General features: G+C 47.2%; 1 protein-coding gene across 1 annotated transcript in view; it reads right to left on the reverse strand.

The window, feature by feature from the left end:
- Positions 1–15,616, reverse strand: part of Slco3a1 (solute carrier organic anion transporter family, member 3a1) — a 281,800-nt gene extending 266,184 nt beyond the window's left edge. The window contains exon 1 of the mRNA NM_177481.2: positions 15,281–15,616. Within this exon, the coding sequence (NP_803434.2) occupies positions 15,281–15,460 (180 nt within the window). The 5' untranslated portion in view covers positions 15,461–15,616. The remainder of the gene's footprint in view (positions 1–15,280) is intronic.
- Positions 15,617–15,902: the final 286 nt, after the last annotated feature.

Consider the following 15,902-nt stretch of genomic DNA (forward strand, 5'->3'; position numbering starts at 1 on the left):
CTACAAACACTACCAACCTCTACCCACCGGGCTCGTCTCCACCACCTCCCACGTTCAGCCTTACTCTTTGCTTCTGGGACCTGACCCCACACTGGCCTGTGAAGAAACCAGACCGGATGCAAGGTTCAGCCCTGCCTGGGTCCAGGACTGAAGACATTCTAATAAGTTAATCATTAATGAAAATCTGATAAATAGGCCATCTTCCCTGTTTGGAGCATAAACGTCATAGGGGCCACGCCTACGCCCACTGTGTGTTACTTTCATATATTGCTCTGCCAAACATACTGAGTCTGGCAGAGACCGAGCTGACATCATTTTCAGAAAGAGCCTATGTTAAAAACAAAGATTGTAAGAGTCTTATCACTCACATCCCGCCCCCAAGAGCATGGAGATAGATGGGACCAGAATGCAGGTATCTGGTCCTGCCGCAGCACCTCCATGACCATTCTTTCAAACGCAAGGCCTAGGACCCATCCTCTCAGAATGTTCTTTTTTTTTTCTTTTTTCTTTTTTTCCGGAAGCTGGGGACCGAACCCAGGGCCTTGAGCTTGCTAGGCAAGCGCTCTACCACTGAGCTAAATCCCCAACCCCCTCTCAGAATGTTCTTACTGAACCCAAAACCCTTAAGGCTGAGGTCCCCAACCTTCCTAACGCTGTGACCAGACAGTTCCACAGGTTGTGGTGACCCCTCAACCATAAAATTGTTTTCATTACTAACTCATAACTGCAGTCTTATTATCATGTAAATATCTATATTTCCCAAAGGTCTTTGGTCACCTCCATGAAAGGGTTATTCTACACCCCGGGTTGAGAACCACTGCCTTAAGGGGACTGAAAGTCTTTGTACCCTCATTCTCAGGGATGCCTCTGTGTGCCCCTCTCTTTTCCTTTGGCATTTCAGGCTAAGTGCCTACCTCCCCCCAAAGACATGGTCTGATTCCAGTTCCCAGGGTCTGCAGGTATGGATGTATTTGGAAGCAAGCAAAATGAGCGCATTAGACCACACCCTAGTCCAGTCTGACCTATGTCCTTACAAGACAAGAGACATAGGGGAAATGACATGTGGTGACAGAAGACATGAGTGTGACACAACTACAAGCTGAGGCATGCCGGGGGTCAAAGGGTCACCGCCAAAAGCTGGACAGACACAAGGAAGGGCACCCAGAGCCAGAGAGAGAGAGGGGGGGGGAAGAGAGAATGAGCAGTTGACTTCAGACCTGTGTCAGAAGGAAATCTGTTCTAAATCACTGGATTTGTGGTAATGTATTAGAGTGGCCCTAGGAAGTTAAGATACTGTCTCTTCCTTCAGTAGTGCTCAGAGAAGCACATCTAGGATGTGTCCTCCCTCCCACTTACACCACCAGAGGAGACTGAAAATTAGCTTCTCTTAACTATAGAAGTGTGTACAGAATGTGTACATAAATACTATATATATATATATATATATATGTGTTATATAGTTGTATAGTTATATAGTTTTATAGTTGTATAGTGTTATATATATATATAGTTATATAGTTATATAGTTATAGTCATATGGTTCTATGGTAAATTTAAAACTTTAACACCGTTTTGCCTAACATCTGAGATACTAAAAATAGTTGAGAATAGCAGCACCATGCTATGACCTCTACAAAAACAAGGATTTAAATAAAGCATGAAGGACCCGGCCCCAGTCCTGATGGAGAATAAAGTACAGGAGAGCTGCTGGCCAGGAGACCTGGGTGAAAAGTGGACCTGGGGTTCAGAGACTTGTATGTAGGATGTGAAGAATTCAGCCCTGTGGTCCACAGAGAGGAAGAATGGGGATGGAGAGAGGGCAGAGCTAGAGGGAGAATGTAAACGCCTCCCATCACACAAGTCTGCCTGGAGTGACCAAGTCACCATACCATCCCAGAGACCTATGCCTGTCTCTATGACATCCTGCCAGGCCTGGGAAAGTGTAGCACCAGCAGTGTTGGGGACTGTGAAGAGAAGGGAACAAAATGAACGAGGTGCCGAGACTAACAGGGCTGGGCTGTTCACCTGGGGCAGGCCTGGCTTAGTCCACTTGGCACAAGCAGAAAAGCCACCACAAAGGCAGCAGACCTGAACTCAAGACACTCAGCCTCCCCACCTGGAGTCAGAATCGTCATCATTCTGATTCTGGTAGCCGGAGGTGAGAAGGGGCCATGAGGTGATTTTTTCTTCCATTTTTATTAAACTGGGTATTTCTTGTTTACATTTCAAATGTTATTCCCTTTCCTGATTTCCTGTTCATCAACTCCTAACCCTTCCCCCCTCCCCTTCTAGAAGGGTGTTCCCCTCCCCATCCAACCCCCATTACCACCCTCCCCCCAACAATCCCCTCACTGGGGGTCCAACCTTGGCAGGACCAAGGGTTTCCCCTCCCACTGGTGCCCCAACAAGACTATTCACTGCTACATATGAATTTGGAGCCCTGGATCCATCCAGGCTTTCGGTAGTGGCTTAGTCCCTGGAAGCTCTGGTTGCTTGGCATTGTTGTTCATATGGGGTCTTGAGCCCCTTCAAGCTCTTCCAGTCCTTTCTCTGATTCCTGCAACAGGGGTCCTATTCTCAGTTCAGTGGTTTGCTGCTGGCATTTGCCTCTGTATTTGACATATTCTGGCTGCGTCTCTCAGGAGAGATCTATCTCCGGTTCCTGTCAGCCTGCACTCCTTAGCTTCATCCATCTTGTCTAGTTTTGGTGGCTGTATATGCATGGGCCACATGTGGTGGTTTTAATTGTTGGCCTTTTCTAGCACTTTTTATAAGGAAAAGTCCTCCCTGAAGTGTCAAAGAGCAAATAAAAACGAATGTATATATTTTCATTTGTTCCCTAGGTTAAGGACTGATCTATTAGCCACTAGAAAACGTGAAACCCGTTTTTCTCAAAAACAAAAAGGTAGGGATGCAAGGGGGGGTTTTAAAAAATGTGAGAGAATTGTGGTTTTTGTTTGCTTTTCTGTTGTTGTTGTTATTGTTGTTGTTTTTGTTTTTGTTTTCTGTTTTCACCAAAATTCAGAGTTTTTACAAAATGCTTGGACCACAAATGTTTCACATATGGAGGATTTTTTTTTTTAAATTTTGAAATATTTACAGACACACACAGTGAGCTAGCTAGGAAATCATAGCCCGGTCTAAAACATTCAGCTCATTTATGATTTTTTCATGTTTATTCCTCATATACACAGTCTGAAGGCAATTTTATACGATATTTTTGCTGCAGCCACATTTGAACACCTGTTGCCCAGGAGTTCGAGCGTGGAATGTTCCGGGCACAGTGTTATGTCACTCAAAAGTTTGACAATTTGAGTGAGGCGCTTCAGATCTCGACATCAAAGGCGCCTAAACTGTGTTTTGGTTCCGACGAATTTATGGTCATTAATTTTAGAAGATCTTTCCGCTGGCTCTGCTTCTGGGGCTACCTCCTCACACCTGCCAGCTGACAGAGGCAGATGCTAGAAGGGAGGCTGCACATTTGGGGAAGTGTTAACTTGGTGGCCCAATTTTGTCTAGCACGAGAGCAACAAGTGTGGACATACCTGTTCTAGGGTGTCCTTCTCTAATCTCAAGGGGCAGATTCCCAGGGACGACCCCCATACCAAATCTACATATGTTCAAATCCCTTCTATTAAAAAAAATCCCCCCTCCAACAGAGACTGGGTGATGTGGCTCAGCTGCCACAGTGCTAGCCTAGCATGGACCAAGCTCTGGAGTCATTCCTTAGCACAGCATAAAGGAATCAAGCCTAGTGGAACACGCCAATATCCTAGACCTTGAAGGGTGGAAGCAGGAGGGTCAGATGATCATGGCTACATGGAGAGTTTGAGGTCAGCCCAGACTACATGAAACCCTATACTTAAATCTTTTAAAATTATTTTATATCCCGCATCTATGCATGTATGTGTACCATGCGCAGCCCAGTGCCTCTGGAGGCCAGAAGGCATCGGATCCCCTGGAACTGGAGTTAAAGATGGTGGTGATCCCTTGTGAGTACTGAAAACTGTCCTCTGGAAAACAGCCAGTGCTCTTCACTGTGAATATCTCTCCAGCTTATTAATAAAATTCGTTAAAAGGCCTGGTATGTGAATGTGCGCCTGGCTGAGTTTAATGATTACTATCTCAAAAAGAATAAAATAAAGCGAAGAGTATTTGAACGCGGCCTCTACTGATCCCCTTGCATTCTCTTTACTTCTGATAGATAATTAAGTATAAATACTATGTAAATGGTTACTTTACAATATTGACTAGGGAACAATAGCAAGACAAAGTCTGTTTATGTTCAGTTCCAAGGCAAGCCCTTTTCCATCATTTTTGCCCTGGAATTGGCCGCATCAATGAATAAGGAGTCCCAGATACAGACACCCAACTATATTTAAGAAGAGCTATGAACAGATCTCTGAATGACAGGCCCAGGCAAGCTGGGGGCAGAGAGGCAATATGCAGCTACAACGATCCATTCTACCTGTGCAGCTGCGCTTGGTCATGGCCCGATGGCTGCAGGCTCTGCAGCCCCACTCTGGGCTGGGATGTAAGGCTAGTCTCCCCACCTGCTCCTGCCAACTGCCAGCTGCAGCACGGTAGAGCTGCTCCCCGAGTTGCGATCTATTTATACAAATCTACACAGCCTGGCAAAGGTAACAGGAAGGTGCTATTTTGTGGTTTTGGTTTCTGAAAGATGCCCTCTCTTTGGCTGGCTGAGAGAGTGTGTTGTTGGCACTTTAAGCCTACTTACCTACACAAGTATTTACCAGCACTGGGAAGGCTCTATACATACAGCATAATAAATCAGGAGCCATGCCCTATTTTTTTTCCATGCAGACAGGAATGTCTTGTCTGAAGCTCCCCATATCTATTTCAAGATACCTAGTTCCATTGAAGCTTTTTTTCTTCCCAAATCTTTTCTTGTGAAAAAGAAAACCCGTAGCCTACATTTCAGGAAGTACCTTACTTGACTCAATTCAGCTGAAGGGTGTTCTGTGGACCCCACGCATACATAGTTTCAAGGGGAGGATGGCTAAGGTTAGTGGACGGTGTGCATTTGACCAAGTACTTGGCTAACACTCACAAAGCACTGAGGTTTTTTTTCCCTCAGCACTGCATAAAACCAGGCAGAGTAATGTACACCTGTAACCTTCGCCCTTAGTAGGTGGAGACAGGAAGATCATCCTCAACTAACACCGCAAGTTCAAAGCCAGCCTGGATTTCATGAGGCTGTAAGTTGGGGAGAAGACAGTAGGTGCCACATTGGAATACATGCAAATTATGAGCATTACCCCAAAATACACAACAAATTCTGGGGGTGGGGGTGGGGTTGAGAAATGATACAGCCCAAGGATGGTGTCTGTCCCATTCGAAGATGACCGTTGCACTTTGAATGCAGTCCCCAAAGGTGGCCTTTAAGGAGGAGAGCCAAAGTAACCACAGGCCCACAGTAAGCCTTGTACATCCTTGAAGGGCATGGAGGCCTGATGCTGAAGCCACGGCCAGCCTGGATGCTGAGGGATTGCTATAGTGGCCCTGTGGATCTCCTTCAAACAACAGTGACCCAACAAGCTGGGTGCTTAACTAAGCTGCATCATTCTTGATTTCACAGGTTGGATCACAGTAATTGAATCTTACATAAGAAAAAAACATATGGGTCCAGCTGTGTAGAAATTTTCGTCTTCATTAAGGGAATTCTTAGCAGAGTAAACACACAATTTCAGGTACAGTATTTCAAGGCTTATGTAATCAGCCCAGGGCAGTTTTCCAACTTGCTTTTATCCAAGGTGGTAATTTCTCATTCTCATCAGCAGAAGATGGGAGAGCAGATCTAACAATTAGAGAATGCACATGCCCGTTTTTACATAAGCCTCTTCCAAAGGAGAGAAAAAGACAATAGCCATCCCCTATGAATAATTTACAGTAGTCTTTAATTGAAAAGTACCACGTGACACTGTTCTTCCTACACCAAGCCTGCAGGTGCAGGGGCAGAGGTAAAAGAGTTGTTTCTGCCCTTGGAGGATTTTGTGGAGGCGTGGACAGTGGTGTTAGAGGTGGTCCGCCATATTTCTATTTTAGGCTGTGTCTCCAGAACTGTTTGCTGAATGCCTATTGGGACCTTGCTTATTTCTCCTAACTCTGCAAAACCAGAAGCTGGGGTGTCTGTGGAGAGGCTTTAGGTGTGTTAGGCTTAGAAATGAAATGTCTCCTTAGGCCACTGGTTCTTAACCTTCCTAACACTGTGACCCTTTAATACAATTCCTCATATTGTGGTGATCTCCACCCATAAAATTATTTTCAATGCTACCTCATAACTTTAGTTTTGCCATTATTATCAACCATAAATATCTGATATGCAGTTGGTCTTAGGTGACCGCTGTTAAAGGGTCACTTGTCACCCTTCCCCCCCACACCCTGTGGGGTTGCGACCCACTGGTTGAGAACCACTGCCTTAGGCTCCTGTGCTGAATGTGTACGCACTATTCTAGAAGGTGGCAGAAATCTCAGGAAGTGGAGCCTGAGGTCACTGAGGTGTCTTTGAGGATTGTACCTGCTCCTCAGTCCCCCTCCCTCGTCTTTCGTTTCCACACATGCCCACTTCATTGATGTTCCACCCAATGAGTTGTGTTGAGGTACATGTGGTAAACCTTCTGGGAAAAGGAGCGAAATAAGTCTTCTCTCTTGCAAGTTGTTCTCGCACATATTATAATCTGTCTCAGTAACAGAAAGAGGTCATTAATACAAAAGCGATCAAGGAAGAATCCCAAGGGCTACCTGGACAGCCAAGTTCATTATCTAGAGACACAAAGCTGTACTTTGCCAGATGTACTAGAATCAGCCCTGACACTGCAAAGTGTTCACAGGGAGTGTGGAGGGGGAGATGGATGAACAGACATGCCACGGTAGGACAAGCTCCACACTCCTCCAGAGTTTAGATGGGGCTCTTGTAATGGCATGGAGACAAGCTGCTACTATTCAGCCCTTCTGCCATAATTGTATGGTTGACCCATCGCTGGCTGCCTATTCACATGTGTTCATAGCCATAGCTGCTCCCAGGGTTTTCAAAGAGTTCATGGTTACGATTTAAGTAAAAATCAATACAGTCAGTGTTTGCTTTGATTTGTTACCAGGTGAATCGAATGGTGCCTTGCTTGTCACATGCCTGGGGAACAGAGTGCCAAGAAGTAATGAATAGCTATTTATGGAGGAAACAGGAATCAACGAGAAGGGTGGGCTTGCACATTACTTTCTGTCATCAAACATAGGGCAGGTGACAGACCATGTTGCCCTTTGCTTTAAAATGTTTTCAATACGTGAGTTTTGTTTAAACCCAGGAAAATTCTAACCATCAACTATTATACCTTGAACAGAGAAATCACTATCCCAAAGTCCAGAGAGAAATGTCCCGTGACTGGAGAAACAGCTGGGTGGGTTACCATCATTGTGATTAAAGAAAGGGGTTGACTAGGTCCTCATTTAGGAAGGGTTTCCATAAAGCCTTAAAGAAGAGCCAAGTGACCTTGGGAGTTGCTGTATACCGAGACTCATAAACAAGGGGATGTTTCCTCTGTCTATATTGTCACTGGAAAGTCCAGACGAAGCCTTCTGGGTCATAGCCACAGAGGATCCAGTGCTTTTAACTGTGTCACCACAGAGTCAGAAGGCTTTGGGGGCTCTGTGGTCCTCTGTGTACCCTTGATCCCTTGGGAAACCCCAGGTCATCTGAATGGGGATTGAAAACCTTTCCTAGTATATACATTATAACTCAATTCACCAACATGAGCCCATTCCCTTCTTCTTCTTCCCAAGGGCAGGCTCAACAAATCTAGGGGCAGGAAGGCTGCCGTAAAGGCTACACATGGAAGGGCAGTGTGTGGAAGCCACGCTCCTGAACGAATCCCAACAGCCAGCAGCAGAGAGAATGTGGACATTGAATGGGAAACAAGACCATATCAGCAGTTCCTCGATCCTGCTTCTGAGAAATCAAAGGCTGTGACGGGAGATGTTTGCACAAATGTGCTTGTGGAGTCTGGCTACCTCGGAAAGCATCGAGGTGAAGTAGTGGGTCGGGCCATCTTTGAGCCCTTGTGGGCAATCCAGCTGAGCTTCCGGGCCTCCAGCCTTGTCTGATACAAGGCTCCCTAAAAGGCAACATACGTCCCAGACACATGTTCCGTGGTCGTCTCCTGACATCTCAGGATCCCCTGAAGTGCCCACTCAGCTTATAACCACAGAAGTAGAACAAACTTCAGAGGCTGAGATCACCAAGTGTGGAAACAAAACCAGATTGTACGAAAGATCCGAGAGCTTAAGGTGCCTCAGAGGATCATGTTGATACTTATACTAGAGTGACAGAAAGTACTCCCCAGTGTGAGACCATCAGCACACTTGTCTCTTCTAACAATCAGCTCTTCCAACTTGTAGGACCATGGCCCATAAAAGGACATCCATAAATAACTACTGCTGTGGCTCCCCTACTACAGACATATACAGACACACACATGTACACACACACATGCACACCCATACATGCATGCACACACACACTCACACACACATGCATGCACACACACATGCACACACAGACACACATATGCACACATATACACAAACATGCATGCACACACATGCATGCACACACACACGTACACATGCATGCATGCACACAAACATGCGCACACACACATACACACATGCATGCATGCATAAACACACATGTACACATGCATGCATGCACACACACATGCACACACACATACACACACATGCATGCATGCATACACACATGCACACAGGCACACAGATACACAGACATGCACAACACAAACTCACCCACATGCATGCACACAGACACACAGACATGCACACACACAAAATCACCCACATGCATGCACACACACATGCACACACAGACACACATATGCACACATATACACAAACATGCATGCACACACATGCATGCACACACACACGTACACATGCATGCATGCACACAAACATGCGCGCACACACATACACACATGCATGCATGCATAAACACACATGTACACATGCATGCATGCACACACACATGCACACACACATACACACACATGCATGCATGCATACACACATGCACACAGGCACACAGATACACAGACATGCACAACACAAACTCACCCACATGCATGCACACAGACACACAGACATGCACACACACAAAATCACCCACATGCATGCACACAGACACACAGGCACACAGACACACAGACAAAGCTTGCTTTTAGAATCTTTAATTTAAAATGAATTATTGCAATAACCAAATAGAAGAATTAGCAACCAGGATTTAACTTACTTCACACTTTCAAAACAATCTTTTTTTTTTCTCCCAGACACAAGTGTCCATTCAGCAGTATAAGCTTCCTATGTGCATCTCACTAGACCAAAGCGAGAGCCTGATTGAAATGATTTTATTATTCAGTAGTTGGCACTACAATACCACTATTTCCTCAGGAATTATGTGTATCTGTATTAATAATAATGACCGGACTGTATGGGGTACTTACAATGCACCGGGTGGAGTCCAAAGTGCTTTACAGACCTGCAGCAGTTACCAGAGGGGCTACAACTATCCTCATCTTAAAGGACAAAAAAAGCAAGGAAGAAAGAGGCATAGTCAGGGGCCTAACAGCTGGACACAGGAATGTATCTCAGGTTCCATTAATTAACTCATCCAACCAGCCGCCACTGTCAAACACACGCTACTCTCTGCCTTGGACTTTTCATCACTTAACCCGGAGCTTTAATCACCGACGAGCAATCTATTCCATGCCTTAAATACATGTGTCTTTGAAACACATCCTGTTTACTTATCCTACCAGTTGAGTTCAACCATTACTCTTCTGTAGGTAAAGAAGTAGAAAGTAGAAACAAAACAAACAGGGCAGGAAGCAAGGCTATCTCTCTGAGGCACGAATTACCAACAGCATTTCCGAGAGGCAATGAATATATAGTCTCCAGAGAGCCTAGAGTCCATTTGAAGACATACACTCAAAATCACCATTAAGGAATATGGCACTTGCCTAGTGTGTGCAAGGTCCTGAGTTCAACCCTCAACACGATAGGAGAAAAAGGAATCTACAAGATCACCATTGCAGTACTTCTTTCAAAAAAAAGGAAGTCTGTGGCACTCAGAATTGGCAATGTATGCAAATACTGCAAGGCGTGCACAGATCAGGAGCGCCTACCCAAAGCAAGAGCAAAGGGAAGGCTAACACCATAACTCTTCTTCATAGAGCGTGCTTACTAACTGATACCGCCTGTGAAACTTGACCACTTCAAATGTTCTGAAGGCTGGGAATCGCACGAGAGAGCTATGTGGCCAGTGAGCTTCTCCTCCAGTATCAAATGAGCCTCCATCTTCACATTTTGGAAACATTGCACTCACACAGCCCCTGGCCACACTGCTGAGTTGTGAACAAGACCCTGAGCAGAGCGAAGCCTCCTGGTCAGATATAAATCCAGAGAGCTTCTGGCTGGAACTCTGCCTGCTCCGTTCCCTGACTGACCATGCAAGAGAAACCTCATGAAGCCTGCCCTAGGAAGATGCCCTTCTAGCAGCAGGTAGGAGGAGCCAAACCAGACCAGAACAGGCAGCCCCATATAGCCAGGCCACTGGATCATTTTTCTAAGGTACTGAAGTTTAACTGGGGGTGTGGGTGGGGGACAGAGAGGGCAGAGTTAACAGACCTCAGGAAAGAACTCTTGCTCACTGTACAAGTAATCCCCTTAGATTATTCTACTGTTAAAACAGAAGCACCTCTCCATAGTAAGCTGCCCCCCACCCCCACCCCCCAAAATGAAGCAAAGGTATGTCCACAAACCTAGTTGAAGAGAACTTTCAGAACTACAACCTTACCCTTAAGGAGTAGTAGTTAGATATTTGAAACCAATCTATAATGAAAAAAGTCAGAGCGACTTTTTTACTACCCGGGGCTATGGAGTAATGATGCACATAGCCTGTGAATTTGTCATTGTGACTAATCATAAGTGTACAAAGTAATTTAATTAAGTAAAAGACAGTTACCTTAGTCATCACACTAATTTGACAAAGGCTTTTAAATTTTTTTTTCCCAGCCATCAGCTTCTAGACTAGCGATGCAAGAACCCGTCTTCAAAATGATGCTTCTTCCGAGGGAAAAGAAAGTTAATAACCATGGCGGCTGCACCTCACCCGCTAATTGTGAGCCTACTGAAAAGTTCTCTGGCCTATAAACAAGTGACTGTAGAGCAGAGTGACAGAGCCTCAGTAGCCAAACACAACCGCAGACGCACATCTGCAAAGCTACAGAGGGAAATGCCCACATCAGCTTCACAGGAGTCTCCTTAACACCAGACTCCAGACACCGCAACCCGGCTTTCTTCATTTTGCATTCTGAAGAAATTGAAAAGCATCTGTCATGAGCTCCGTTCGTGATTGCCTAAGGTGTCAGCAGTTTTAATTTCCTGTACACATCCTTATCTCCCCAAGTCCTCAGTAACTCGATAACGCACACAAACCTGTCTCTGCTGGGTTACCTTTCAGGAATAGCTGGCTTGCCATATTTCAGTGAGCCTCCACGATGCACAGATAAAGTCTACACAAACCCTGCAAATGCAAGCTGGAGCCACTGAAAGCAAACGCCCAGGTACCAGAACTAAATGCTGCCTTGCCTTGGTGGGACAATGGAAGCACAATGACCTAATTCAGTGGACCTCTTCTTAGGCAAATCCGCCGCCACCACCACCACCACCACCACCACCATCACCACAACCACCATCATCATCACCAAACTGTTTAAGATGCTGCAACATAACTGTTCTAAATGCTGATTTCAGAGTCCCTGGCTACACAGGTGGCACCTAGATTGCCTTAACTGCATTATCCTACCAAGATCTAGATGTCAGGGCCCACTTCTTCACTTCCTGGAAGGCCTTGGGACCCAAGCAAAAAGTGGCAGATTCTCAGAGTAGTGTGCCTTGTTATTATAGTCAGCTCTTTTGAGTTTCCTCCCCAGGCTGGTTAAGAAAAACCTCTCTCAGGGTTGGGGATTTAGCTCAGTGGTAGAGTGCTTGCCTAGCAAGTGCAAGGCCCTGGGATCGGTCCTCAGCTCCGAAAAAAAAAAAAAAAAAGAGGAAGAAAAAAAAAAAGAAAAACCTCTCTTCCTCCTCCTCCACCTCCTCTTTCTTCTCTCTCTCTCTCTCTCTCTCTCTCTCTCTCTCTCTCTCTCTCTCTCTCCTTCCCCTCTCTCCTCCATTCCTTTTCCCCTCTCTTCATCCCTTTTCCCCTTCCCATCTCCCTCTTTCTCTTTCCTCTGTTCCCCTCCCTCTCTTCCTTCTTTAACTCCCTCCCCTTCTTTAACATGCTGGGACACACACACACACACACACACACACACACACACACACACACACACGAGTCCTACTTTTCAGGGCAGCTTCTCAAGTCACAAGCCACTTCCTGCCTCACTTCTGCAGTTGGGAAACATACACCAATGTCGCCGAGGACACACTAAGGACAATGAGAAATCTGTCTTTGCAGAATGAAGGAGAAAGATGAAATGATGCTGATACTTAAAAACAGAAGGCACCTAGGGGGATTAAACACACGCACGCACACGCACATGCACACACACACAGTAGCTTCGTGGACTTGTGAAGTCAGATAGGAAATATGGGTTCTGCCGTCAAATTTGCAGTCATCCTCTCGGCAGAGAAAGGAAGCACTGTTGGCAATGACCCATAGCCAGTCCTTCATCAGATACCTGAAAATACTTTCCCAGGAGCCCATGCTGAATCCCATTGAAAAGATCGGTATCCACCCATGGACCACCTGTGTTCATCTACAGACACAGGGGCTCAGGTTTCTTGGGACGGACACAATGAAATTTTCAAAGGAAAGAATCTGCCTTTCCCTCAACCCTCCTGTAATAATCTGATTCCCCAAATATTCACAGAGAAGGCTCCTGTGGCTTTAAGAAAAGTAAAACTTTTTCCTACTTGCCAGGTGACAGAGGTTTGGAAGCCTCTTAAGAGACCCAGCAGATAAAAGCCTGTAGCAAGCTGACTAGCCCAACCCTTCTAAGCCACCATTCTTCATGTGAGGCTCTTAAAGTAAAGGGGCCTTGATGTTACCCAGCAGAGCAGGGGCCCTGAGAACCTTGTGTTTGCAATGCTAGTCATCAAAATTAATTCAATGTCCTAAGCCTGTCCTCTCTTGGCCCTCCATTGGCATTTTGCAGGGCACCTGTTGGCTCCTGTCATCCAGTGCACGCCCCCATGCATCAAACTTTCCATCAGGGACAGATGCCACCAGCAGGTGGACTGAATGCCTCCTGTCCTTTCCTTGTCCTGAGACTCATGGTGACCCCTCATCTCTCAGGGTCAGCCACAGTGGAAGCCGCTACTCTGCTGCTTAAGGCTCTTCTACACTTCCTTCTAAAACCCTAAGTCAGTAGAAGTGAAAACCCCTAATCTCAGATGTTCGTCATTCCTGGGATGGAAACGTATATAGACTTGCTGGTTTGGCCACATGCAAATACAGTACCCTTAATCAAAGCTGGTTTGAGGCAAAGAAACTTAAGTAGGAACCAGCTGTTGGTAGAATAATTGCCTCCTTTTACCCGAAGACCTGGGTAGAAATAAATTAGTTTGCATATGCTATGGTACGAGTCACAGTTATCAAAGTATTAATGAGCATTTGCCTCTAGTGACATATGTACCTTCTAAGTATTTTAACAGTCAAATCTTTTCAAAAAAGCTGGTTCTCTGAACATCATCAGCCCCACCAAGCAAATTCCAAAGTCTACAGCTTAGTATGACAACGATAGAAAGAATAAGAAAGAATGAATACATTTGAGAAAACAGAATACTCAAATGCTCTTTTGGGGCCCCCAGGTTCAGTGACAATATTATACACAAGACAGAAATGGACAGTTAAAAACTGTTTATCTGGGAAGGGGGTGACTATATATATACATATATATATGTATATATATGATTTCTCAAGTGCACTAGAGTTCAGTCACCCCAGGAACAGAATTGACTCGGTAGAGCCCCACCTCCACGGCTGCACCCCCAAGTCACTGCATAACTAACTTTAACCAAGGGCTACTTCATTCACTTCACCTTAGCCTGTAGGAGCTTGGCCCTCCTTAACTTTAACCCTAGGCCAGGAGTGAGGGATTCATGATAGCATCAGGATACACACAGTTCTATCTCTGGATGTGGTTATCCAGCTGCCTTTGAAATCTTGTCTGATTCGATCTCCATCAAACGTGCGCACTAACACTTAAAATCTACGACATTTGATTCCAGTTTCAGGTCAATAGCCAAGTAATGATTTAACACTGTCCACTCTGAGACATCTTTCCCTGGTTAGACAGGATAGGTCTGGAAGTGCACTGTCTGAAACTCAAGTGTGGACCACCTGAGCACCACAGGAGAAAGCAACAGAGTAGGTAACTGACAGTGCTGAGTTCTTACAAGTGGATTCCTTGGGTACAGTAGGTGTCATGGGCCTTTGAGCATCAATAATCCCTTTCTGGAGACAAATAAAACAAATGCATATTGTACAGAGTGATCCACTCCCGGTGAGGGCGAGCGACCATGCTGGGAAATTAAGCTAGAACTACACAAACTCGCAGCAGCTCTCCAGGTACTACAACTTTATCCCTCTACTGAAAGATGGCTATGGGGATCTGGGTGGAACTAGTCCCCCTGAAGCCACTGCCAGCTCAGGGCCACACTCGGGCGCCTTTTACTCTAAGCTGTTAAATTCCCAGGCAATTGGCGGATGGAGAAAGAGCCAGGGGAAAAAAATGATGCATAATGATTCGTTCTCCGGGCGGATGAAACGGAGAGTGGAGGACGCAGGATGCTAACTGGCTTTTCCTCCCATGTGCAGGTCACCTGAACCGCGATGCCTTCCAGTCTCTGAGGAGGCTCCCTGAACTCGCCATATGGCTCCGTTTTTCAAGAGGGGAGAAGAAACAGTTCCATGCCCACCTGCCCGTGGCGTCTCCTCTCGGGCACCCCCTTCCCCAGCCCTTGCCCGGCGCGCGAGCTGCCGGCATCCACGGTCCCGCCCGCTCCGGGCTCAGGCCGGCAGCTCCCGCGGCGGCCGCCTCTGCACCAGTCGCCAACCTCCGTGCCCGGCCGAGGTCATGCCCGCCTGCCCCCGGCGCCGGCGAGGCCCCTTCCCGGTACCAAGCGGAAAACCCGAGAAGCGCCGGCAGGGAAGGGGGTCCGCGGCAGAGTTGGCACCCGGACTCACCAGGTAGGCGCCCACCGTGCCCTGCGCCAGCATCAAGGCGCACTCAGACACCAGGAAGATCTTGATGTTGGAGAAGCAGGACACCTTCTTTTTCTTCTTCTTGTTCCTCTGCGCCTCGTCCCCCTGCAGCTCGCCGCTCCGGCCGCCGCCCGACGAGCCGCCCGGCTTCTTTCCCTGCATCCTTCCCCCGCCGCCGCCGCCGCCGCCGCCGCCGCTTTCCCGCTCGCCCCGGGTGTCGTGGCCGTTGCTGGGTGGGGGTGCGTGCCGCGAGGCTGCGTACTGTCCCCGCCCCGGGCCCGCGGCGGCCGCCCCCGTCCTGCCGCGGCTAGAGAGGGTGAAGGCTCCGCTCCGCGCCGCCGCCGCGCTCGCTCCCTTCCTCCTCCTCCTTCTCCTCCTCCTCCTCCGCCCTCCCTTCGCCGCCTCCTCCGGCTCTGGCTGTGCCAATCAGAGGGACTGCTCGCGCCGCCCGCCGCTACTGCTGCCGCCGCTGCCTAGCCTCTCTCGGACTCCCGCCGCTGCCTTCACCGGCTTCCCCTGGCCCGCCGGCCTCGCCTGCCTTTACCCCTAACGCTCCAAACCCGGGCCGGGGCCTGATCTCCGCCTTGAGCCTGTGGCTGCGCCG

The sequence above is a fragment of the Rattus norvegicus genome, chromosome 1 (assembly GCF_036323735.1).
Source record: "Rattus norvegicus strain BN/NHsdMcwi chromosome 1, GRCr8, whole genome shotgun sequence".
Lineage (NCBI taxonomy): Eukaryota > Metazoa > Chordata > Mammalia > Rodentia > Muridae > Rattus > Rattus norvegicus.